We start from the raw sequence: 25,017 nt of genomic DNA, 5'->3' as shown, positions 1-25,017 counted from the left end.
AATGTTCAGTATATTGTGGCTTTGACGGAGTGAAATTAATTGTGTATTCATCAGAGTGCATTTAAATTTATGGTAGGTTAAAAATACATTGCCAACGAGTGCCATTCTCCAGCTCGTCAACAGGAGGCGGTGTTGGCCGTGCTGTCTAAATCAGAAATTAAGAACCATGAAGTATTTTCCTGAAGTGAGAAAAATGAAAACAATGAGGGGCAGAATACACTGCTTCTGCCTATGAATCCCATTTCTGTGATTGCATTTCTCAACGTTATGTAAATAAATGCACGCTGTCAGTCTTCCCTTCGTGTGAAGCTCTGGACTTGCGCTGTCGACCGCTCCATCACAACATCGGCTGTCAGTCTGCTACGTTTCCCGTCTCTCTCAGAGCTAGCTAGCTGGCAGCAGCTACTGTAACACCTCAGCTGGAAGAAGGAACCTCACATTTCTGATTCTACGCCCTCAGTTGCACGGAGAGGTAAGACTCAAATAACATCAGATTGTATGTTTTTGATTGATTCAAAGGCTTTGCTATCGAGTGGAAGCTTCTTTAATCGCTAGAATCGTCACTATCATCATTGACGCCCGTTACAGCAACATCTGTATGTTGACATCTGAAGCAGCTGCTAACGTTAGCCGAGCCGCTTGACTTTGAGCTTTAGAGAGGAGTTCGCTCGCTGGTGCTCTAAACAACCGTAACATTTGTTTAAATTTTGGCAGCAAAGACCCAATTGGCATATTGATCTTTAAAATCTATTTAACAAGTTGCATTATTAATGCAAGTTCGCTTATATATCACCAGAAACGCGAGACATTTAATTGAAAACTGCTCATAATTGGCATCTCATTTGTTTATGTTTGCAGTCGGAGTTTTTAAAATTGCACGTTTTCAGCCTGTCAACAGTCTAAACTGAAGTATCTGTGCCTACTATATTATGTAACATTAGTTATAATGAGAATCTAAAGTTGCATAACATTCTATCCCAAATGTTGTCATCATCAAGCTATATTTCCATTTAGGTTTATTTTAGGGGCAGACTAGTGTCGAACTCTTTTGGTTTGAAAAAGCAACTTGATGCCAGTAACCGGTCTATGCCATCACTCAAGAATGGAAAGCGAAAGCAGACTAATGAGGCAGGGACTATAATTTCTTTGCCGTTGTTTGTAGCTATTTGACACCTTCTATCCACAGCCTTTATCCTGCATTGTCAGCTGGATAGAAAACCATTACACTTTAGTCTTACTTTCTAGAAGTTATCTTTATCTTTATTTCTTTTCCCACAAGCAGAATAAAAGCATCATGATTCCAAATCCCACTAGATATATTATTATTGTGTGACAAATTTTTATATAGGTCAAAGTATTTCAAAATTTTCCACAATTGAGCTAACCGAAGTGAGATATGACAGGAAATATTTAGAAACATTTGGTAAAATATACATCATTTAGGTTAAATGTAAGTATATTTCACATGTTAAATTATTTCTAAATCTAAATTCTAAATCTTATGGTTGAATACTAAAACATGTTAATGAACTGCTATCAATAGTATGTTCCTAGTTTTACATAGGATGTTGCTGATAAAAAGACATGAATTCATATAAAATGTACAATCTCTCTTGCAAGTGACCTCACACCCATAGTGTGTGGCATTTAAACTGTTCACAATCGGCTTTATTCTAACAACTCACTTCTGAATAGTTTGGAAATCAATACATTTATATTGCGATAATTAAAAATCCTTAAATATTTGACATCAAATATTTGTATTGCATTAAAAACTTGGTGCTCTTGTAGCAGGTTAAGGGATAAATGACTAGCTCTGTTCTCAGCCGTGTGATAATGCTGCACTTAAGTTAATCTAGGCGATCCTTTCTTGCATTTACTGCAGCTTATCTCCTGCATGACTCCACACACCGCTGACTGTTGCCCTGTGTATCACTTAATGAAGCTTGGGATGCTCCACTGCTCCAGATGGCTGTGTGTTGTACTGGTATGTCTGCAGGACCACATCTATGTCATAATTAATTCACTACATACCCCCCCCCACCCCACATTCTATGATAAGTCCTGCTTTCCTCTCCCCTCATGCCCAGATTGTCCAGGTCAACTCATGTGACTTTGGGTCTAAAAGGCTAAGTACAGCATCTGGAGCTTTACAGCATCTGCTGGTGTTTTACAGGACTTGAATCTAATCTTATTCCGATGGCACCTTAAGTGGGCGTCTCGCCCACATATCATCCTCATTTAACTCTCGGCTAGCTCACACACTGTTATGTTTACCTCATAGCTTTATTTGTCCTCGTCTACATCAGTTTATTGTGCTTCCATGACCACAATCCTCTTAAAAACAATTCAACAAAAAATATGTAGATTTTTCTTCCTTCTCTGCTTTTCTCTTCTCATCATTCCTTGGATAATGAGCGTATAAAAATCATGAGTGGACTTGGAGACAGAAATTGTGGTCTTAAATTATGCAACAAAATAAAAAACACGGTCCTCATTAAATGCTGTAGAGATAATAATTAATCATGTTGTATAACTGACATCAAAAGCGTACTCCAATCTTGCTCCTTCAGATGCACCACTTTGTATCTGCTTACCAGAGCTGAAATTGGTGCATCTAGAAGTGTTCAGATGAATCAATTAGGACATTATAGGGCGTGTGGGAAAAGTCAAGACTCTATTGAGGGTTCAAATGAAAACAAAATGTCTACTTAGGTTATGTTGTAGGTGAAAAGTATCTGGTTTGTGATACTTCAGCTCTGTGGGTAGATAAATATTATTAGGGACATGCAATATCATGTCCCTAATAGAGATATGTATTTGCATATAAACTATACTGCCATCCAATTCATCTCATACTTCTTACTTCTGAGTTTGTCTTCCACTTTCCAGTTGCTTTTTCTGGTTGGCCACACTTCAAAAAAGGGAAGTTTACAAGAGACTGTGAAACCAAAGGAATCATGCTTCAAATGGGGAAACTCTTACTATTCACTCCATGATATTAGAAAAACATGCAAGAAATGAGAATATGGGTTGAATTTTATAATAACTATAGGACTTGATGGGGAAACGTCTAATCAGTGGCTCCTAGAGAGCAGGTCTGAGTCTCTGGTCTAGGCACCTCTTCACTATGTGCCTATTGGTCACAATGATAGTGCAATAACAATTTGTTGAATCAGTCAGGAGTCTGGAAATGGTTGAAAACTATTATTTCATTTTTATAACTTTTTCCAGATTGCAAATAACGCAAAATGCAAGACTGAAAATTTAACTGTCAACTCTATCCATGTTTGCAGAAAAAAATGGACCATTTTAGGTCTGCCAAAATTTATTTTGCTTTTAATGGAAGCTGCATCGAACTTACCTTCAAAGCAAAAGCCAGACCACTACAGTTTGTCATTTTTCTGTCATTTATAATTGTAAACCAGAAAACAAATACAAAATCCAATATTTGCAATTATTTCATTTTATGAAAGAGAAAGATTTGTCAAATCTATATTAGATAATCAGTATTTTGGTGCTTTTGGCAGCAACAGCCATCAAGAGATGCTTAGTCCTCTTTTTCAGAGAATTGTTTTAATTCAGCTTCACTGGAGGGTTTTTAATCATGAATGAACAGTCTGGCGGCCTCAGGCCATCACAATGATTGTTGCTATGATGTCCATCCATCCATCCATTTTCTGAACACCCTTCGTCCCTAATGGGGTCGGGAGGGTTGCTGGTGTCTATCTCCAGCTGCGCTCCAGGGGAGAGGCGGGGTTCACCCTGGACAGGTCGCCAGTCTGTCGCAGGGCAACACAGAAAACAGACAGGACACCTACACACACACACACACTCACACCTAGGGAGAATTTAGAGAGACCAATTAACCTGACAGTCATGTTTGTGGACTGTGGGAGGAAGCCGGAGAACCCGGAGAGAACCCACCATGCACAGGGAGAACATGCAAACTCCATGCAGAAAGACCCCGGGCCGGGAATCGAACCCAAGACCTTCTTGTTGCAAGGCAACAGCTCTACCAACTGCGCCACTGTGCAGCCCTTGCTATGATGTTCTTTCTGAAATATTGGAATAATTTTACACCAGGTGTAGCAAACGTTCCAAAAAGTTCTACTTCTGTCATGTCAGTCAGTTTAGATAGTTTTTTTTTTTTACGTAAATGACCGTGTTTCTCAGTAAAGCAGGACGAGGTTGGTTTGGATAAGTTTTTCTCTCAATATATAGAATCATCATTTAAAACCATTTTTTTTGTGTTTGTTTATTCTGGTTGTTTGATATAAAATATTTAAGTTGCCCATTGATCACAAAAATCAAAAACAGAATACATAACTTAGGGAGTTAGGAATCTGTATAAATCCTATAACAACAAGAGTAACATCCTTTTATTTTGTGCAAATTCTTTTTCTTAGGCACAGTTCTCCTTGAGGATGCAGTCTGATGGAGGAGTTGTCTAGTTGTGTGAAGAGGCACCATGTTTCCTTGTCATGTAACTCCTTGGCCCTCTGCTGAGTCTCCGGCGTCCTGCGGCAGTCATGCACCGTCAGTGCAGCAATCTCTCCCTGATCTGCTGTGCAGCTGTCCTGCCCCGCCTTTAAACGTGCACTCTGAGACACCGTCCCCAGACCCCATGGAGTCCCTCATTGTGGTGACAGAGTATGAACCAAGTCAACCACCTGGAGAGGAGGAGGTGAGCTGGAACATACTGATTTATGTCTTTCAAAAACAATAAGCTTATACATAAAAAAAAAAAAAAGATAAATAAAAACCAACATGTTATGTTAGGTGGAAGAAATGGACAGCTCTGAGACACCGGAGCCAGCTTCCTCAGCAGGAGCACCTTTCCGGACTCCATCCTGCGACCTGCTGTCCCATACAGTTGGTCGGCCCGATGTTCTGCTGCCTGAAAGCCAAGAGCAACGGGGCAGATTGAGTTTGTCTGACCGGAAACTCTCTCTGCAAGAACGCTCACACACTGCCACCTCACCCTGCAGTTCCCCTGGACTTAACGGGCGTTATATTTACCCGTCGTTACCTTACTCTCCCATCACATCGCCCCACTCCTCTCCACGCCTGCCCCGTCGACCCACTGTGGAGTCCCACAGCGTTTCCATCATAGATCTCCAGGTAAGATACCCCTTCCAGACTGACATCAGTTAAATTTTCAAACCATCTTCATTAGTAGATTGTCATTTATTTATTTATTAAAAAGTCATCTATATCATAATTGTACTGATATTATACTACAAGGTTTATAAAATTTGATAAAAATTTGATACCAGAGTTCCCAGTCCCAAATCTAAATATAGGTTCAGTATGGATTTACTAGAGGTAACTCGGCAGGCCGGCATTAAAACAAAACCTGTAAAAACAGAGTATGGATGGTCAAATGACCAAAGGATGGATGGACGGACGGACGGACGGATGGATGATCACGCGGATGGATAATTGATGGACCCAGTCTCAGATTGTTTTTGAACTGTGATACTAAAATATTTCCAGATTCACAGTTTATTCAGCAGATTACTTAAGGTAATATTTATGCAGGTGAATATCCTCATCCTATTTGTTTAATAGTTCCTCACTGATCAGGTGATGAAGAATTCATTGAAAATCAGTAAATTCGAGGTGATAAGCACCACAATAGTAAAGATGAATACAGTATCTGTTTTCTCTGCACCCTGACTTACTGTACTCTCCTGAGGCTTTAGTGAAGCATTACACATGAATGGGCAAACTAATGCTGACACAGAGTAACTCTCTGAGGTGCTCCTCTTTAACATCTGCTAGTGTACCACGATATTAAAATTAACTACAAGTATTCAGAATTACATGTACATTTCTTGTTAAAAGCAGCAGCACTGGTTAAGATCAAGCTGTGGAAGCACAGGTAAGATTTTATAGACTCAGTAAAAGTAGCTGATAGCTGTGGTAGAAGTTGCTGTGGGTAATGTTTCGTTCTGTTCTACATCCAGCAAAGGCTTTTGATACAGTAGGATCAGATTTTGTCGTATCAAAAGTAATATTTGTGAAGGATTTATATTTCAGAAACACATATATCCATATAAGTCTTTTTATAATAAAATACCTAAATGTGAGTGGGGCATTTTGCCCGAACGACTTAAGTTTTCCTGATATAAAGGGGGAAAAAAGTGATTAAATATGTTTGCTTTTTGCTTTCTGAAGAGAATCACAAATATTCATTTTTCTTCCTTTCCTTCCCTTCTTCCCTCCCTCCTCCAGGACTGCGTTCAGCTCAACCAGTACAAACTGAAGGATGAGATTGGAAAGGTACCATCCGAGACCACTCACTCGCTGATTGCTCTCTTTCACCGACTCTTCCATTTCCCTTCTCCCCTCCGCCTACTGCATGTCTGTCAAGTAAACGCACATCACCGAGGACGTGCAGTAACAGCTTCTGATATGCTCTCTCCCGGCTGTCCTCATTTTCCAAACTCTGTGTAAACCACCGGGCTATGAGAGAGTTGGAAGATGGATGAGAGGCTGGTATAAATAGGCTCTCTAAGGATTTTGCAAAGCTTAGTGGATAGGGGTTGGTGCGAGGGAGTCGATGTGTGTGTATAAATGGTTTAGATTGTTAGTATTGTTGAGCAGGTTGATAGTATCTATGAATTTTTATAAATAGATGTAATGTCTGTAGATTGAAGCCATTTAGGATCAATGGAGAGACTCCTCTGTTGTGGAATTGTCACTTTGGACTGTGGGATGAGCCATTTGCTTCCTCTCCATGCTACAATCTGCTCCCCCAGCAGGAACGGAGTCTGCCCTCTCTCTGTGTTTGTTTTGTTGTGTATGAATTTGTCTGCACAGGGCTCTAATTGGGCCCACTTTCTACACAGAGTTTCCTGTGTTGAGGGGGGAGGGTGCGGTGTGATGGCACAAACCAGATCCAGTTTCCTTAATTAGCCTGAAATCAAAAATGAAAGAGCGATGGAGAGAGGATTTGAATTTCTCTGTTCTCACTTTGAAGCAGCTGGTACTCTTTCAGCGTGAGCCCACTCACTTCAGCTCGTGTGTTGATGCTTGTGTGTTTGTTCTTGTGGGGTTTTCTACATATTAATGTTGTTTATTTTGTATGAAGCTTTTCTTTTTTTTGTTTTCTCTTCTGCAGGGCTCTTATGGCGTTGTCAAGCTTGCTTACAATGAAGATGACAACACATATTATGTGAGTATTTTGAAGCCCACTCCCACATCCTAATTGTACAATAATGATACGCCTGTTATTTTTATGAATAAGCTACATCTGTGAGAAAGTTCAGAATTTACTCTTCATAACAATGACTCCATGACAGCGACTGAAATTGTCATGGGGATTTTATTTTACTACTTTCTCCCAAGTGACAAAGCACACCTCACATTTGGTGATTATATCATTGTTGTAATGGCTTAGTGGATTGGATTAGTTGGGTCTAGATAAGACCAGTCCAAAAGTATTCATTCCCTTTGAGCTTTTTCAGATGTTAACAGTCTGTAAATATTTTATATGGTGGTTTCATGTGATATAATAACAGAAGTCTTTGTCTTACATTCATGTATTTAAAATGAAGACCTTAAAAAAAATCTTACATTTATAATACTTTTTTTTATTTGGCATTAAATATGTTTATCAGAAGTCTTATGTTTTCTTATGGCAGTACTATTTAATCTTGTATATGCAGTTTTTTTTTTTTTTTATGGGACTGTTCTGTCTGGCAAAAGTTTGAGCCTCTTGTAGACATCTTTAGATTGTGACTCGAGGAGGATGAGGGCTAATATGCCATTTCTAACTAGCTAACGTTTTTGCATCTGTCATAGGTAGGAGGCAGTTTATTGCCGATTGGCTGGACGACATTTGTTTTTGCCACTGGCTCACTTCTGTTGAGAGGCTGGGTGCATTCTGTGAAAAAAACAACTTTTAAGTCTGGCACTGCATGTTTTTTTTTGCAATGTTTGTTCATAATACTGCAGGAGCCCCCAACCATCCGCTTTATTTATAGCTTTTTTGGTTTTAACTTTCATGCAAGGTGGCATTAAAAAGGTCTTAAGAAGTCTTAAATTTGACTTGCTGAAACCTGCAGGCAACCTGTTCCACTCCTGTTTTCTATAATTGTGAACTGCAAACTAAAGGATGCATGTTATTTATCTGACAAGTGTGATCTGGAATCGTGTGAAGCCCTCCTTAGTCAATGCTTTATGTAATCATCTTTCACTGCAGTTACAGCTGCAGGTCGGTTGTGTCTCTACCAGCTTTGCTCTCTTCATCAGATGAACAGGGTCTGAGAATATTAATTTTTCAAGTCTTGCCACAGATTTAGGTATGGACTCTGAGTCATTGCAGCACTGAAGCTGCTTGAATTTTATCAATCCCTGCTGGTTAATCAAATTTGGATCTGCTAATTCACACCTGGATGAGCTCTCCTTCTACTTGATCACTGCAGTTGGTACAGATTTTGGTCTTAAGTGGCACAAAAAAATGAGTAGATTAAGTAAAGTTTTTGTTAATTGCAGCAGTCGTTGCAGCATTGAACAAAAATATTGCAAGTGCATGTTTTCCAATTATTTAGCCCCAGATTTCAGCACATTCATGCTAGAAGCTTAATCTCTGCACCAGTCTCTGCTCTTTTGCAGCCTCCATCAGGCTTCCTTCTAGGATGCTCTGCCCCTGATGAGAAAAATTGTGAATATGATTCCAATGCTCTCTATATGGAAATCTTTAGGCATACTGTGCATTCTAAGAATCCCTTTTCAGTCTGTAGAAGTGATTCTTTTAGTTACTCAGAAGCATTAGTTATCAGACAAAGGATTTTCAAGGTAAGAGATGTTTTTCTTTTTTTCTTTTTTTTTACTGTAGTTGCTTCTACTGTCATTTGTACAGTAGGTGTATGAGTGGGTGCGCTGTCAGTAAAGCAGCATCTGATTGTGTGGTATCCAGCTCCATTTTTTTCCCCTCTGCCCCTTTGTTAATTTTTTTCTTGGATCGCTGCCCACTGGGCTCTCCCGCCTCCTTCCCTCCTTATCCTCCACCAAATCTAAACCTGTTTCCCTCTGTTGTGTAGGCGATGAAGCTTTTGTCCAAGAAGAGACTCCTGAGGCAGGCAGGGTTTCCACGTAAGTCGGAAGCAGGGTCTTTAATGCTGCAGTAGATAACTGATAAAGGTCACTTTACTTTTTTTGTCTAGCCTCTTACTGCTCCTCCATTTTTTGTATTCTCCTCCATCAGGGAGACCACCTCCTCGTGGAACCAGAGCAGTCCCCGAAGGTCCAGCTCAGCATAAAGGGCCTCTGGAACGAGTTTATCAAGAGATAGCCATTCTTAAAAAACTCGACCATCCTAATGTGGTTAAACTAGTAGAGGTATGTAAACTGCAGTTAACTTTTACAGTGCTGTTTTTATTGTCAAAATTAAATCTTGCAGATCATTAAACTAGTGTTAATATCAGAGAAAGGTAATATGGGTAAATACAAAAAGTAATTAGTTAATTTATTGAGGTAGAAAAAGAATCCAAACACCTGTTTTGAAAATGACCCAATCTAAAGAAATCCCAAAATAAAACAAATAAAATCCTTTGCTATGTATAAGTCTGGGAAAGGCCACAAATCAATCCTCTACTTTCAGTGCAAGTGAATAAAAAGATGAGATTTTGTGTGTTTTAAGTGTGTGTTTGGATTGACATTCATTTCTTGTTCCCTCCTGCTGTGATGGCAGGTCTTGGATGACCCCAGTGAGGACCATCTGTACATGGGTATGTTCTGGCCAAACTGTCACTGTCCAGACTGCAAATAGACATAACACAGCTGGTTTTTATTCTAATAAAGCACATGGAAATATTACTTTTTGATATTTTGATAACATTTGTAATAAAACTGCATTTTATAACATGTTTCCTGACAAATGTAATATTTTTCCTTGTTATTCGTCACAGTGTTTGAGCTGGTGAAGCAAGGGTAAGATACAGTTCTATTATGGCAGTGACTATACGACTGAAATGGACTCGATCTCATTACTTCTGATTGCTAATAGTGAGAGTGTATGTGTGTGTGTGTGTGTGTGTGTGTGTGTGTTCAGGGCTGTGATGGAGGTGCCAACTGATAAACCCTTCAGTGAGGAACAGGCCCGCTTTTACTTCAGGGATCTGCTGAGAGGAATCGAGTACTGTGAGTCCCTCAGGCCTCTACATTCATTTCCCTTCTAATGGAAACAATTATTTAATCACTTTAGATTATACCCAGGGTATAATCTAACCTGGGTTAGATTATACCTGCTATACTGATATGGCTTTTATTTTTAGGTGACATAAAAGGTGTTGTGAATAATCATTCTTGTCTTGGTTAGACATTAAAATGCTCTCACTGTATCATTAAGATTTGTTTTCACGATGCTACCCTGGCTTTACAAAGTTCTCCATGTGAGCTGTTCTTGACTCCAGCCACCCACGAGGATCATTTCACATAATTTTCCTGGCTGCAAATGCATTTCAGCTCCAGAGAAAAGCTTTTACACAAGGGTTGTCTAGGAGACTATTACTGGGATGAAAGGGAAGGGAGGGCTTTAAGTCTCAGACTCAAAAATACTTATACCAATCGCATCTAAAGAAAAAAACAGCTTTTCTCAGTATGTGTTATATAGTTGAAATTCAACCACCTCCATATTCTTTCTTTATGCGATAAGCATACATTATGGCTGTTATTTTTTTTTAACAATGATGTTTACCTAGAGATTCTTTAGCAGTTCCAGACTTATATTCTCATAATTTGGCTTGTTTTACCACCTCATGGTTTTAACAGTGCATTATCAGAGAATCATCCATAGAGACATCAAACCCTCTAACTTGTTGGTGGGAGAAGATGGACACATCAAGATTGCAGACTTTGGAGTTAGTAACCAGTTTGAAGGTGCCGATGCCCTGCTCACCAGCACAGTGGGAACACCTGCTTTCCTTGCTCCTGAAACACTTTCTGAGACCAGAAAAAATTTCTCTGGGAAGGTGAGGCAGTGTTTGTGGCTAACTAGTGCCACCTGGAGACAGTTGTCAGTAATGCAATACAATACTGATGGTGTTTCAGATAAATTTTTTCTGTTTTATTAGTTGACATGGCTTTAAGGTATTTCTTATTTTTCTTTTTAAAGGCATTGGATGTCTGGGCTATGGGAGTAACACTTTACTGCTTCGTCTTTGGAGTGGTGAGTGTGTCTACATCAAAAAAAGAGGCTGCTTGTCTCTTTAAAACTTGTTCCAAATGGTGGTGTTCCATTAAAAAAAAAACTATGCATATTAATTGTCTCCACAGTGTCCTTTCATGGATGAGCGCATTCTTAGTCTACATCAAAAAATCAAAACCCAGCCTGTGGTGATACCAGAATGGTATGTTTTAATGGGTGCTTTATGTATCTCAAAAAACATGTGTTGTTTTTCCACTCACTTGCTGCTGTTTGTTCTGAAGCTTTGCATTACTGTTTTTCTTGTGCCAACAGTGCAAACATATCGGATGGCCTCAAAGATTTGTTGTTGAAAATGTTGGACAAGAATCCAGAGGCCAGAATATCAGTGGCACAAATAAAGGTGAACACTTTCTATAGTTTCCTAACCTGAGAACAGGCTACTTTAGTTATCTCAGTGATCCTTGAGAAGAGGGACAAAACAGATCCTATGGATAAAGCACAAAAGATGAATAAAATATACGCAAAAGAAACATTTTTCAAATATCTTACTAAACTAACCTGGGCCAGGTGAGCACAACAATGTATGTTTTCCTGGTGTTTGCTGAATATTTTTTATTTTAAACATTGTAGTAGGTGGATGGTGTCTTTAAAATCCCTTGTCCTGGATCAGAACTCAATACATTATAGTAGTTTAAAATAATTAAGGAATACTAATATAACATATTATATTAGTATTAATAGTATTAGTATTAATAAATATTATAAAAGTATCCATCCATCCACCCATCCATTTTCTAACACCCTTGTCCTTAATGGGGTCAGGAGGGTTGCTGGTGTTTATCTCCAGCTATGTTCTGGGCGAGAGGCGGGGTTCACCCTGGGCAGGTCGCCAGTCTGTTGCAGGGCTTATAAAAGTATCAATAAGTTGAATTAAAAATCATTTTTATATATTTTCCAACTCAATTGAAATTTGTTCCAAGTTTCAACACCGTCAGACATTAAAAAAAAAGTAAAAAAATCAGGCATTATTGGGGGGCATTGGAACTTCTGAGGACCCTATGACCTCTTCCTTTGCTAAGAGGGCTAAGCAGCTCTGGTTAGCTTATGCTATTCTTTAGTTTTTTCTTCTGTTTTATTCCTGTTTTATTGTCACAACATGAAATCTGGTACCTGAAATATTCAGGTACCAGATTACACCATCACTCCATATGTAGAAGTGCGGCTAGAAATGTATGCATTTCTGCTTTGACCACTGTTTGATTTTTCAAACAGTAGAAAGATCAATGCTATCGTAATGTGGAGGTTTGTTTGGTACAGTAAACAGTTTCCTGTAGAAATGTGCATACATGTTCATATTCTTTACTTTTTTATTTATTCTTGTATAATCTATTAACTTTTTGTTTGTTGTGTCCAGGCTCATCCGTGGGTGACGAAGCATGGTGCCGAGCCTCTTCCTCCTGAGGATGACAACTGCTGTTTGCTGATTGAGGTCACTGAGGAAGAAGTAGAGAATTCTGTTAAACACATCCCAAGTCTGACTACAGTGGTGAGTTTCTCTGTTAATGAGCATTAAGGAAATGCCATCTCAGCTAGCTTATATTTTAAAAGTGGATTTTAATGATCTGGGTATAAAGTGGGTAAATTTACATTAAAAACTATTAAATTAATGTAACATTAATCTTAGCTTTTAGCATAAACTTCCGACATTTGACAGATTTTGGTGAGAACCATGTTAAGGAAGCGCTCCTTTGGGAATCCCTTCGACTTGAGCCGAAAGGAGGATCGCAGCGGTTTGTCTGCTCCAGCACAAACATTTACGTGAGTTTATTGTTTACAGGCCAACCTAATGATACAATGACAACAGTTGTATCATTAAGTTGTGTTGGGAGTCCACAACTTTTTTTCATAATTGTGCTTTCTCGCTTAGTGTGTTTCATGTTTTAATAATGAAGAATGACTTTTTCTGTTTTATTAGAGGGCAGCTCTAGGTCAGAGTGCTGCCTAGAGCTGCCCATGTTTTTCACTAAATCCATGAAACACCATTTCTAAGTCAGCTCTGAAAAGTGCGGTCTGTCTTTTAATATCGTCAGGTGGTGAGAATAAATCCTGCGTTTAAATGCTGTGTTCCAGCACCGCTGGTTTTAATCAGATCAGCAATCAGCTGATTAGGTTTGTCAAATGCTTGTTTACAGTATTATTAAATGAAGATGGTGGCATCTGTTAGGATACTGAGATAATAGCATGGTATGATGGATGCTGTGTCCATGCACTACCATCCTCCACAAGAACTCTGAGTAAAGTTCTCTGCAGGATAAAGCTTAATTGTGCGTAACGTTGATTCTTTTATTTTTTATTTTTGGATAGTAACATTTACATTTCTGATAGTAAATTACATAAATATAGAATTGTAGATTTGAGTAAAAAAGACAAAAAAACCTTCACATTCCACATTCTATGTGGCTTTGCAAATAACACTCCGTTCCTTCTATCTATATAAGAAGAAATAAAAGTCAGAGAGAATAACTATATATGGATGAACATTGCAATAGATTGAGTCAATGGATCTTGGAAATGAAGTACAAATTAGGGTCAAGTGGCACTCTGTCCTCATGTTTTATTCTCGTTCATTTCTTGATATTGCTGTTCCGTAGAGTTGGTGCGAAGATTGGGAAAAACACACCAGTTCATTTAAAAAGAACCCTGTTTGACACCCAGGATGGCCCTGACAAACTGGGAGATTTAAAAGAAGACACAGTCTAAACAAACAGCATCAAGCCAAAAGTAGTTCTTTGGGGCTTATGGTTATTTGCAAATACAGCCTCATCCAGGAAAGAGACACGGCTAAACGGAGTCAACCAGCTAAGAGTTGTTCTTTGGAAAGACAAACAAGGAGAGGAAATGGTAAAAATAGCTCTGTCAATGACTTGATCAAACAAAGAGAAGAAGCTAAACACAGAATCATTTTGGTAGAATCACTTCCTGTGGAAAAAAATAAAGACAGTTCATTTAAACACTGAAACACTTAACCCTCAGTTTGAAATCCTCACCTGTAAGCAGGTAATCATCTAATTTCTAAAGTATCAAAGAACAAATGTAATAAATACTCTAATGCTTGATGAAAACACTTTGAAACCACTAACAGATAAGGTTTGCGCTTTTATTTTTGTACTCTGGTAGAGCAGTGCTTCAAAATTGTTCCTGTTATTGTTTGAGATCAACATTGTTTCATTGCAATGCCACTGGTGCTGAGTCTCGGTTGTTTTCACTCAGGAAAAAAGAGAGTGCAGACGGAGTGAGAAGCATGGACCTTCCCTATGTAGGAGAAGACAAGGCTCTTTCCTGATAGATATGGCTTTATATGCACACTGATATCTTCCTGCCTGTAACTGCACAACACGACACCCCTTTACTCTTAAACTGACCGTCAACGCTTATGGACTTTAACTTTTTACGTTGGATGCAAAGACTTTTAAAAGAAGGGACGAACTTATGATCTTCAGGACTCTGGTGATGATTTTGTGACGTTGGTTATCTTTTCTCTTCTTGTACAGCTTACCTTTGAGGTGGTGGGGGTTTGTGACTGTTGTATGTGAACCGCCCAGGGGGTTGACCCCCGTAAAACCTTGAAATATTGCATCCTTTCCTTCAACTTACACATCCTCTCTTGCATGCATTTATAGTCTCAGCATGCCTCGTCTCAGGCTTCAATGGTCCAGTTTCAGGTTTTTAATGTAGTCTATTCCCTAGATCCCCCCCTTGTTTTTACTTGATAAGATCTTCAGGTGTACTGTGCTGAGAGAATAAAAGGGGGATGTTTGGATGGGAGTTCACCATCACAACTGGCCTTCTCTTTGGCAGAGAATGCCTCCAGACAAAGATTGTCGATGTTCAGAGTATGGTAGAGTGGCAGTGCCCAGTTTTGTTAAATATTTAAGAGACTGTACAGTTTACCAAATAAGGAAAAAGGGACGCTAAAACATGTTTACTTCATTGAATGCATGCATTTATTTTTACAAGATATTTATCTTAATTCCCAGACTTTAAGTTTGACGTGTATTGCAATTAATAGAAAGCTTTAAATGATTTAAAATGGTTAATGTAGTGCTGTGTGAACGTTCACATTTGTCATCACTGCATTTGGATTGCATAGGAGGAAAAAAGGACCTTTATATATGCTAAAACTTGTACTTTCAGACATGTGAAGTGAAGAGTTTCTGTTTTAGGTGTTTACACTCAATTTTAAAGCTCAGTGAGCTGCAGTAAGCTGAATATTAAAATCTGCATGTGAGAAGAGCAGAAAAGTTGTTGTTTCCTTAAATATTTCAATCCGCTGTAAAGGCGGGGTTTTACACGTTCCTGCAGCATTCTGTTTCAGGATTTACTTGATGACAACAGAACCTCAAATCAAAAAGGAATCTTCTAGTTTTTTTTTGTTTGTTTGTTTGTTTTGTCTGACTGGATTTATGTTATTTAAAGACAGAGACCGTTTAAATAATTGCACAGGTTTGCAAAGTAAATGACAAACAATTTCTTGTTCTTATTGTTGACCTATAAAAGCTGGCTGCTGCCATAAAGTTAGAATGGAAGCATAGTGCCGATATTCAGACTTTTTACAGATCTATGCATGTCATATCTTTTGACGTGTTTGGTCAGAAACATCAGTCACTCTGGAAAGAAGCAGAATTTAATTTCTGAGATCAGTTACAAATGTCCTAAGTTTTTTCCATTTTTTTACCTTTTCATCCGTTCTGTATTTTTTTTCCCGAACATTTCATGTTGTAGATAAAATGACTGAATGTGTGTCTAGTTAACATGGATTATTGCTAACATTTAATGCTTCCAGACGTTTTAGTTCAGCACTTCTGTGTTGAATGTATAAGAAAAGGGAAGGACTTTTTTTGTACTTGTACCTGCATGTTTCTCTGAAATGTATGTTGGTTTTTAAGACTCGTACTATGCACATTAAACGTCTTTATGGTGCAGCAGTACACCTTGTTGAGCACGCTCAGAAGCTATAATTTGGGTGATAAGTTTTGGAAGATTCATGATGCAGATGAATGTCATACATTTGGTCTCACAGATGCATTTGAAATGTTATATATATATATATATATATATATATAAAATCATACAAATGAGTCTAGCTTGAAAGTGTGTTTTTGTAACAGGGATAATTAAGGTTCAAGGAAGGAAATTAAGCAATTTAAATTAACTCTCCAATTTCGGCCTCGAAAAATGATCAAATATTCATAATTACTGCATAAGCTTCTTTTTATGGCTTCAAAAAGCACATGGTCATAGTGCCATGTTGTAGGGAAGGATTAATCTAATAAGAGTATTTGTATGTATACACTGAGCCTTTATGTTTAATTTTAATTCAGTTTTAACGAAAATAAATTCACAATAAATTCAAACTCGTGCACCCAATTCTTGTTTTTGTGGTTCTTTGAAGTTCCTGCTATGTCACTATCATATCCTGGAAACAGTTCAAATACATCACTATATATTGATGCCTATCAGGAGTGTATTTCAACTAATCGTGAGAAATATGTGGTCAGAGAGGTACGTGTCCTGTTGTAATGCCAAACAGGTTTTCAGTCAAAGTTTAAGTTATGCTTTTAAAATTAAGAGCAAAACACATAAACACAAATCCCAAATTTTAAAATTTCCTATGATATAAAACACAAAACACACAGCGGAAATTGCTGAAACAAAAATTCTTCTTATTGTGCGTAAATTTTATTTTTAAAGAGCTGTTGAACTTGTTATATAAAGTAAAAACACATGCCAGTGTGTTGAACCACTCTAATTTTGTCCCATAAGAAGTCAGACACCACAAAAAACCCTAACAAAACTCAAACTGTTCATTATTTAAATAAACAATCACTGCCTTTCTGTAAAATTCCTGGCCATGTTTTGCTTCAATAATCCCACTGCAGACTCACAGTTCCTATAGTTGGCCACAGGTTTGCGCTGTTTACTAAATTTCTGAACATGGCAGACTAACTCTTAAATGTGTCTGTTTCATACAAAAAAAAAGTGAAATTATATCTTCAAAACTTTGTTTATTTTTAAAATTAGCTGATAGTTTAATCTTTGGGAGTTTTGTTTACAGCTGACACACATTAAAGCTTCATGTTTAAAATGTTTAAGTTTAATTTTTAAAGTGACCTAATTTATTGCTTTTGTCAATGGGAGCTGGCATTAAGCGGCCAGAAATGTGATCCTGGGAACATTCAGCAGACACAAATGCCTCCTTCCAGGAGATTTCAATCTCTCATCCCTGGCAGAGCTCTCTAACATTCACACAGGAGGCGGCGAGGTCACAGAGTCCAAACTGGCTGCGTTCCAGACCTCTTGATGTATAAAACAAGGTAGCTCAGATGATGTAAGGAATAAGATAAGGCACTTTTTATAATGCTAATTATTTATTCGATGATTTTAAAAGACCAAATCATTCAAAGCAACACTTGGATTGCTCTGTGATAAACTCCTTATGCATAAGGTTCCATTTCCAGCTGTTATTCTACTGCACACTAGTATATTTAGTTTCTCAGTAAATATAATCTTTCTCTTCCTGAACAGATTTTTAGGACTTTAATTCTTTTCAAACACCTTGGAAATCTAAACTCGTATAAAGGAATGACATCACAGGATTTCCGTATTGTTGTGCTCAGTTGCCTGGCCAACATCTTTTAGCAACCTGTCTAAAAAGTAATTCACAGTCATTTTCTACCCTATTACATTCACATATCTACCACTGTCGCTGACTTATAAGTATGTGGGAGAAATTATGAATTTTGTGGAAGGTGAGAAATTATGACATCCAGGTGTAAATGGAAATTACCAATACGTCTTGATCTTAAGAGCTGACACTTGAAAATACTTGACTTTCAAGTATAAAAAATGTCATATTCTTATTACATTGATTTAAAATCCACAGGCTAAGAATTTAGAAGGTCGACTTTAAAGCTCCAAACAGGAGAGTTTATGGAGAGACAAAAGTTGAAAGTTGAGAGTGGAAGAGTCTCTTTATGCTTTGTTTTATGCAGATTTCTTATCAGCCCAGTTACATCACACTTATACTTTGTGCTGAATGGGATGATAAAGAAAAAACTGCCCTACTTGTGTTGGGGGTTATATAACAATAATTGATATTAAATAAATAAACGCATAAGTTCAGTAATATTCATTGATGGCTTTCAGTCAGATAATACTCTTTGCTATAATGTAAAAAGAGTTCAGGGATGATTTATGGATACATGGAGGCCTCAGTTTACTGTCTAAAAGACGTAAAGGTTCTGCAAACATCTTCACCTTCAGCCATCTAGTGGACTCCACACCTTGATGAGTAAAGGCTGTTTTGGCTGAGAGGAAGATACCAGCACACTGTTAGGTACGTGGTCTTAATGTTATGCCTGATCAGAGTATATATCTCACAAACTGACATAAAAAATCGGGAACCTATTAAAAGGCTGAGCTTAAGCACCATTTAAACAAGTTGTGTGGCTGGCACCTGTCGTCTTTTGCTGACTACAGCATAATGTGTGCTAATGTTCACCATATAAGGCGCTGTTCAAAACCAGTACAGAGACAGCTTCAGGTTCTGAACTGCACTGTGCGTAAATTTCCCCCACTGGGGCACATGAGGAAGCTGGAAACTGCACATCAGCAACTGAGAAACGCTGATAGTAACAGAATCAAACCCTTTACTCTCCTGACTCGCTTAATTGTTTTCCAGTTGGAAGGTTGGGGGAATAAAAAAAAAAAGAAATGGGGGAAAAAAGTGAAGTAGTAAACAAAAATTTTAATCATCATCCTGTAAAAATGCAAGTAGAACTTAAAATCTTGTTTATGTATTATTTTTGTTAAAGTTCGATTGAAAATGCTATTTCACATTCTGTCAATGCAGAATCCAAGACTGACGTAAACACTAATTCTCTCCATTGTTTTTCCTTTTTTGCTTTATATCAGACTTACCTTTCAAACTTGTCTCCACTGCTTTTCATAAATCAAACACACTTGTTTAGTTTGTCTGAGTGCTCTGTATTACAAACCTCTATTTCTTAACTCTTTAATGTGTGCATTTACACATTCCTGGAGTTAATATACTTCTCTTTTATGCAGGTCCAGGAGCATTTTCCCCTTTTAGTTTGCAAAGTAGACAATAGCATTAGGAGAAGGATAGCTGTGATGCCTACAGCTTCTATAAAACCTGGTTTAAAATATGATTTCTCCACAAGTCAGTCTTTTAGATTTGCAGATTATTTGGTGCTTGTTTCTAAAATTAAGGAGCTGCAAATATTGTTGATTTCTCTTTCATTTCCACTTTTCACTTTGCTCTTTGACCTCTTAAATACAACACATCTAGGCACCGCTGACAAAACTGAATTAAAAGTCTAAAATAAGTGAAATATCGCACTTTGATAAATAATTGTGTGGTGCTGGGAATTGATAATAATCAGCGGTCCACTAAGCTGGACATCATGCATCACTGCATTTATATATTATACCTATTTTTTTGTTTTATTAGAATATATTACTCTTGAAAAGAGTTCAACATCTGTTTCTGTAAATATGTTTTTGCTTTATGCATCTAAAAACCTACAGTTTTTGTAAGCACAAAAATACTTTTTGCAGATTAGTTAAATTGTGTGACTTGCATTTAGGTTAAGTCTGAAGTACAATACATGACAGAAACCCCAATTTGCTGTTCTGCATTTTCAAGTCTGGATCCCACTTGAATCAGCAGCCCACTTGAGGGGGAATACATGTAACAGATGCAGGATACTGGCCCTCCTGGACTGGAAATACACCACCAAAAACTCATTGATATCCTGTTGTGTTGAGTTGGCCACATGTTTTGGATGTTCAGTAACATCCACTAAAATATTCCACCAGAACCTGTTTTTAGTTTTCTGGTGGTGTCCACCATAGTTTTATATAAAATCTCCTGGTATTTCAATTACGTCATGATGACTGGAACTCAAGTTTTTTTTGTTTTTGTGACATTACCCCACACAACCAGTTGGCATGCTGACTCCAGTGGTTGTTATGGAGACTAAGTGACCACAAATGAACCCAGGTAATTATGAAAGGCATATTTTCTTTTATGTCTGTTATCAATCATCATTGTACCTCATGGCAAAGCAATTATAGATATCCAGCCTTTTTTTTTTGTTGGTCAAGTTTTTGAGTTTTTATGACATGTATTGCTCAGGCTGAACATATGGACAAGTTTAGGTAGATAGCTATTTTCCTATAACATACAATTGATAGCATATCTAATTGTTGATATTTACTGGTCATTAAAAAGGAAAATACAGAGCTTATACTCCTGTCTATCTAGGGTTGTGTTTTAAAAAAACCATCATTTCTTTACGTGCTTTTTTTTTTCTCCCCAGTGAATAAGTTAAAAAATTTTGTCAGATTTCTTTTAAATAAAGAAGAATTTGTCTTGATGCTTTTTATACTGTACATCTTCACCAGAGGTGCCAGAAAGTGTGGATGGCTCTCTGTGACTAATAAAAAAAGCAAACAACAGGACAATAAACTCATAAGAATCTTTAATTAGATTTCCAGTGAATCTCCTTCATTTTTTTTCTTGCTAATGATAGAAACAAAAAGTAATCTCTCTAAAACTCCTGAGTCACGATGCCCCTCTCCTTATCCTCTCAAATAAATTTAACAGAATCCTAAATGAGTAAGACATTTTTCCTCAGGACAGATAATAGATTATTTTTATCCTGTGGCACTTTTTTTTTTTTTGACTGAAATAACCCGTGGCTGCCGTGTTTCTGAAGCGGAAAATTATGCCAGGGTGAAAGCTCTGAAAAATAATCCCATTAAAACCCAGCAGCTGTTTAGGGCGACTTCTTGGAGAATTTGGCAGCACAGTGCTTTTGCTGGAATTAAAATGGCTCTGTGAGATGACAGGTTGTGTAACTGCTGAATTTTAAATCTGTAGTGAAAACATATTGCGTGACTCAGGCTGAGAGAGAAAGAGAGAAGAGACGAGAGCACTTGGCTATTCCAGAAAAACAGGCTAGAACTGCAATGTCAGACACAGCAAATACATCAGAAATAATAAGAAAAATATCATTTAGAGTTTTTTTTTCTCAAAAAAAGGTTAATCACATCAAACTTTAACAAATCCTCATATATTGACAACAGAACAAGTAGGAAAGAATTATAACAGAAATATCGACAGCATTTTCTTCTGTGTGTCATTCAAAGCTATGGCCACTTAACCCCTACTCACTTTCTCCACCCACTTCTTGTCTGCAAACACTTATTTAAATGTTACTTTCTTGCTCTTTGCAGCCTAACAGATCTTGGTGGTTGTTGTGGAACTGCTGTGATTGGATTAGTTTTGCACTGTGGCCTTTTAAACACCTTGAATTAAACATTGTTTAAAACATTTTGGCAGTAAATGTTCCCTCTCACCCAGCAAGCAAAGCAAAAAAGGCAGAATCCCAATTTGGTTTTGTCAATACCCAAGACCTTACTTTTAAAAATCAAGGCAGCTAATGGTCACTTTAGGGATTTGATTTGTTTGTTTTTTAACTAAAATACAAGAATTTTATATTTCTACATTGCACTCTACTAGAATTCGAAGATAAAAAAGATTCATAGGGATTTAAGGATTTACCCCAGGGCTTGAAGCTTTATTCAAAGCTCTTATAGAAAATTTTTCATATTTTCAATCTAAAACTAACATTTCCTTTGAAATTAAAAGCAGCATTTGCAAAAGTTACTGGCTCACCTGTTGAAGATGTATAAAAAGCCTTAATATAAATCCATCTTTTATTGCAGTAACGTAATCTCTAGAATGAAAAAAACCTAAAAACTCCAGTACTGGATTTGATCATGTTTAACCAGGGTGTGAAACATCGAAATAATAATTCCCAACAAACCTCTAAATGGGAAAAGAGGAAAAGAAAAATTATCACATTTATCAACATAAACCTGGACCATCTTCCATTAAGATTCCCCTCACTATTTGCTTCAATAATATGAAATGCTATAGGAGATTATTAATAGCATCTCACATAGGTCCCAAATACCTCCCACCCCTCACCCAGCCATTGAATAATGTTCTCACACTGAAAAGTTTCGAAAGATTTTGTAACTGCAATAAAAGTTGAATTTGGATATATATATATATATATATATATATATATATATATATATATATATATATATATATATATATATCAAAGACAATAATTAAATTCTAATAATTTTCACTGACAAATAAAAAGGGCAGCTTCCTTTATATTGTGTTGGATGATATCGCTCCAACATCTAAAATTTTAGGTGCCTTTTAATTGGTTTAACTCCTAATTTACCATCTTGAATTAATCGACCTTTACTTTCTGCTCTGGAACACGGCAGCAATTTCATTCTTTACATGCTGCCGATAAGCTCTCACACATGTCCACTCAACCAGTGTTGTGACAAACGAATCCGAATAAATTTGAAGTCTAAAGCCATTGCTGAGATGACATCTGTGTTATTTCCCTCAGAAATCTTCCCCCTGAGCCACAGCGGATATCAGAACTATGTTTCCATTCGCAGTTGTGCTCATGACAAGCACACCAGCTGAATTATAAATAGGTTGTGGTACCTGTGCCCTTCTAACTTTGTCTCTAAATGTATTTTGGTCTATGCACTAGCAAGTATGACTGCATCTGTGTGGATTACATCATTGTTAGTCTGTCTGAAACAGCTGGAATTGTTCGACTTGTCTCACAGTGCACATTTCTGGTCTTTTTAAATAAGTTGACACCCATCAGTGAGGTCATATAAATGCTCGCAGCATCATACTCTGGTAGACTTCTCCATTTCAGAAAACTCTGGTCTTTAAAGCTAGAGGTGCTGGAGGCTCGTTTGGCTCTTCCTAAGTTCAGCAAGAGTATTTTTAGCAGAAAAAAAGGAGCTGCTTCTATTGTTAGGACTGATCCCGCTGCAAAAGAACAAGGTTTGATCATCAGGGAAACTCCTCTTCAGTTGTAGGAGCCCTTGGATGGCTGTTACATCCTTTGACATCATGAGTCACGCTGGACTGTCATCCTTTTTGAATAGACATGACAAAGGGATATTTATGGCAATGCTGGCAATTATTCTTTTTGCTTAAAGGAGATTTAAGAGAAAATGCACACTTACTTTAAATGAAAAACACACTCAAAACCTTTTTATCCCTCACAAAACATTCATATTCCCACAAATCTGGAGAGATAATACATTCATTCAAAGCAATGGCGTTGAATATTACAATGTCATCATAGAATAGACAGATTAATTAAATTCATGGCAAAAACCTGAGTTATTTCAAAGTATTTCCATATGAAACTGCACAACAATGCACTTCAAAAATAAACGATGATCCAATATAGAGTATTATTTGCATGACTAAGGCTATACTAATATATTTATGTGAACTATACACACTTTAACGTTACCGATGTGTCTCAGGGGGCAGTCTGAGAGGTCAAAACACAGAACCACATTGAGACAGGATGAGTTACAGCAATTCTTCTGAAGCACATTGCCCCCAGAAAGCATGGCATTGCAACAACAGTGTGACAAAAACTGTATATGTATACACTTTTAATCATCAGTTTATATTTTTGAAACTCAAGTGATAAAGAAAAAAAAAGGTTTTGACAGGTTTGATATGGATAGTTCAGCTTTGTTGGGGTTTATCCTCATTTTATCCTCATTCCCTCCGTCGTTCTACATTGTCCTGCTGCTGCTTTTCCTCCACTTCCAGCCTTCACCAGCATTCAAGCAAGTACGACTTTTAATTTTTTTAAGCTGTCGGCCCCAACTTGACAATTAAGATATGTTCTGCCACTGAATCATCAGTTTTAACAGTGTCCTCCTGGCACTGTTGGGCTACCGCTGCACTCTTTGTCAGCATGTCTTTGTCACAAAAGGTCCTCGTAGTCCAAGAGTTTAGAGTGTTGGCGCGTCTTCCAAAGGCGGTAAAGGCGAAAATCGAAGTACATCTCGATCATTTCTTTGCCTTGAATGATAAATGACGACGAGAAAATTTAAAAAGGTTACTTACATTTATTTATTTTTAGAAAAAAATATTACAAGAAACAAAGCTTACATAGTTTTTGAGTTTATGATCTGGATTACATTAAACACCAACATAACATGAGGCTGCCACAATCATACTACTGATGCCAGCTTACCCCTTTCACCTCCAAACGCTATGTCAGCCATTATGGCAAAATGCTTCAGTTCTAGTTTCATCAGATCACAGAACATATGTCCAATAAAAATGCTCTTTTTAACTGAGTAAATCTGCAACCTGTAATCTGGCTTTTTATGTTGCTTTTGGAGTTATAGCTTCTTCTTTGCATTGTGGTCTCTCAGTCCATGTTGGAACAGAACAGCATTTAGTGAATATAAATGATTCTGGTATCACAAAATGGCTAAAAAAAAGTTTTGTCTTGTCTTTGTATGTGAAATATATTTAGTGTTGCCTCTGTATTTGGAAGGAGGGCGAAAAATGTATCATCTGCTACTGCAGAATTAATTTTGTTTGAGCAATGTCATTGTTTTCCTTTTTTGATACATTAGTGTTTGGCATGCTGAGTTAAGTGAATCTTCATCAGTGAAGACAGAAAGTCAGAGATCGTATGTTGCAGTTATTTTGCAATTTGTCAAGATGTCTATAAAAATCTGTGATAGTCTCTTTTTTTAGCTGGAGATACACATTTGATTGACAACCATTTTGTGAATTTATTCATTTTTTTCAGTTTTTTTTTTCTCTCTCAAGATTGGCTACTCTATTCAAGTAGGGGCTGGCTTGAGATTGAAATGAAATAATATTTTTTGCCAAA

General features: G+C 37.4%; 2 protein-coding genes across 5 annotated transcripts in view; one reads left to right on the top strand and one right to left on the bottom strand.

The window, feature by feature from the left end:
* The first annotated feature begins 167 nt into the window (after window positions 1-167).
* Window positions 168-16,585, top strand: LOC122819178 (calcium/calmodulin-dependent protein kinase kinase 2). The gene is made up of 17 exons (XM_044095680.1): window positions 168-472; window positions 4,410-4,687; window positions 4,783-5,124; window positions 6,241-6,288; window positions 7,130-7,183; window positions 9,054-9,105; window positions 9,218-9,351; window positions 9,704-9,740; window positions 9,921-9,942; window positions 10,064-10,152; window positions 10,783-10,982; window positions 11,126-11,179; window positions 11,287-11,360; window positions 11,471-11,558; window positions 12,573-12,704; window positions 12,873-12,976; window positions 14,429-16,585. Exons 2-17 carry the CDS (start codon window positions 4,472-4,474, stop codon window positions 14,499-14,501), a joined length of 1,719 nt encoding a protein of 572 aa, XP_043951615.1. The 5' UTR covers window positions 168-472; window positions 4,410-4,471; the 3' UTR covers window positions 14,502-16,585.
* Window positions 16,586-22,422: 5,837 nt separating this feature from the next.
* nsmfa (NMDA receptor synaptonuclear signaling and neuronal migration factor a) overlaps window positions 22,423-25,017 on the bottom strand; it is a 40,025-nt gene continuing 37,430 nt past the window's right edge. For all 4 annotated transcript variants that reach the window (XM_044095767.1, XM_044095769.1, XM_044095768.1 and 1 more), the window contains one exon: window positions 22,423-24,188. In XM_044095767.1, the coding sequence (XP_043951702.1) occupies window positions 24,091-24,188 (98 nt within the window). In that variant the 3' untranslated portion in view covers window positions 22,423-24,090. The remainder of the gene's footprint in view (window positions 24,189-25,017) is intronic.

The sequence above is a fragment of the Gambusia affinis genome, linkage group LG17 (assembly GCF_019740435.1).
Source record: "Gambusia affinis linkage group LG17, SWU_Gaff_1.0, whole genome shotgun sequence".
NCBI classification, from domain to species: Eukaryota; Metazoa; Chordata; class Actinopteri; order Cyprinodontiformes; family Poeciliidae; genus Gambusia; species Gambusia affinis.
This window is presented reverse-complemented; position numbering and strand designations above follow the sequence as displayed.

What these genes read in the sequence shown, in the direction of transcription:
- LOC122819178 (XM_044095680.1), top strand. Translation starts at nt 4,472, where the DNA reads ATGTTTCCTTGTCATGTAACTCCTTGGCCCTCTGCTGAGTCTCCGGCG. An exon ending in ATGTGGTTAAACTAGTAGAG is followed by an intron (nt 9,352 to 9,703) that starts GTATGTAAACTG and finishes CTGTGATGGCAG; the next exon opens with GTCTTGGATGACCCCAGTGA. An exon ending in GCTCCAGCACAAACATTTAC is followed by an intron (nt 12,977 to 14,428) that starts GTGAGTTTATTG and finishes GTTTTCACTCAG; the next exon opens with GAAAAAAGAGAGTGCAGACG.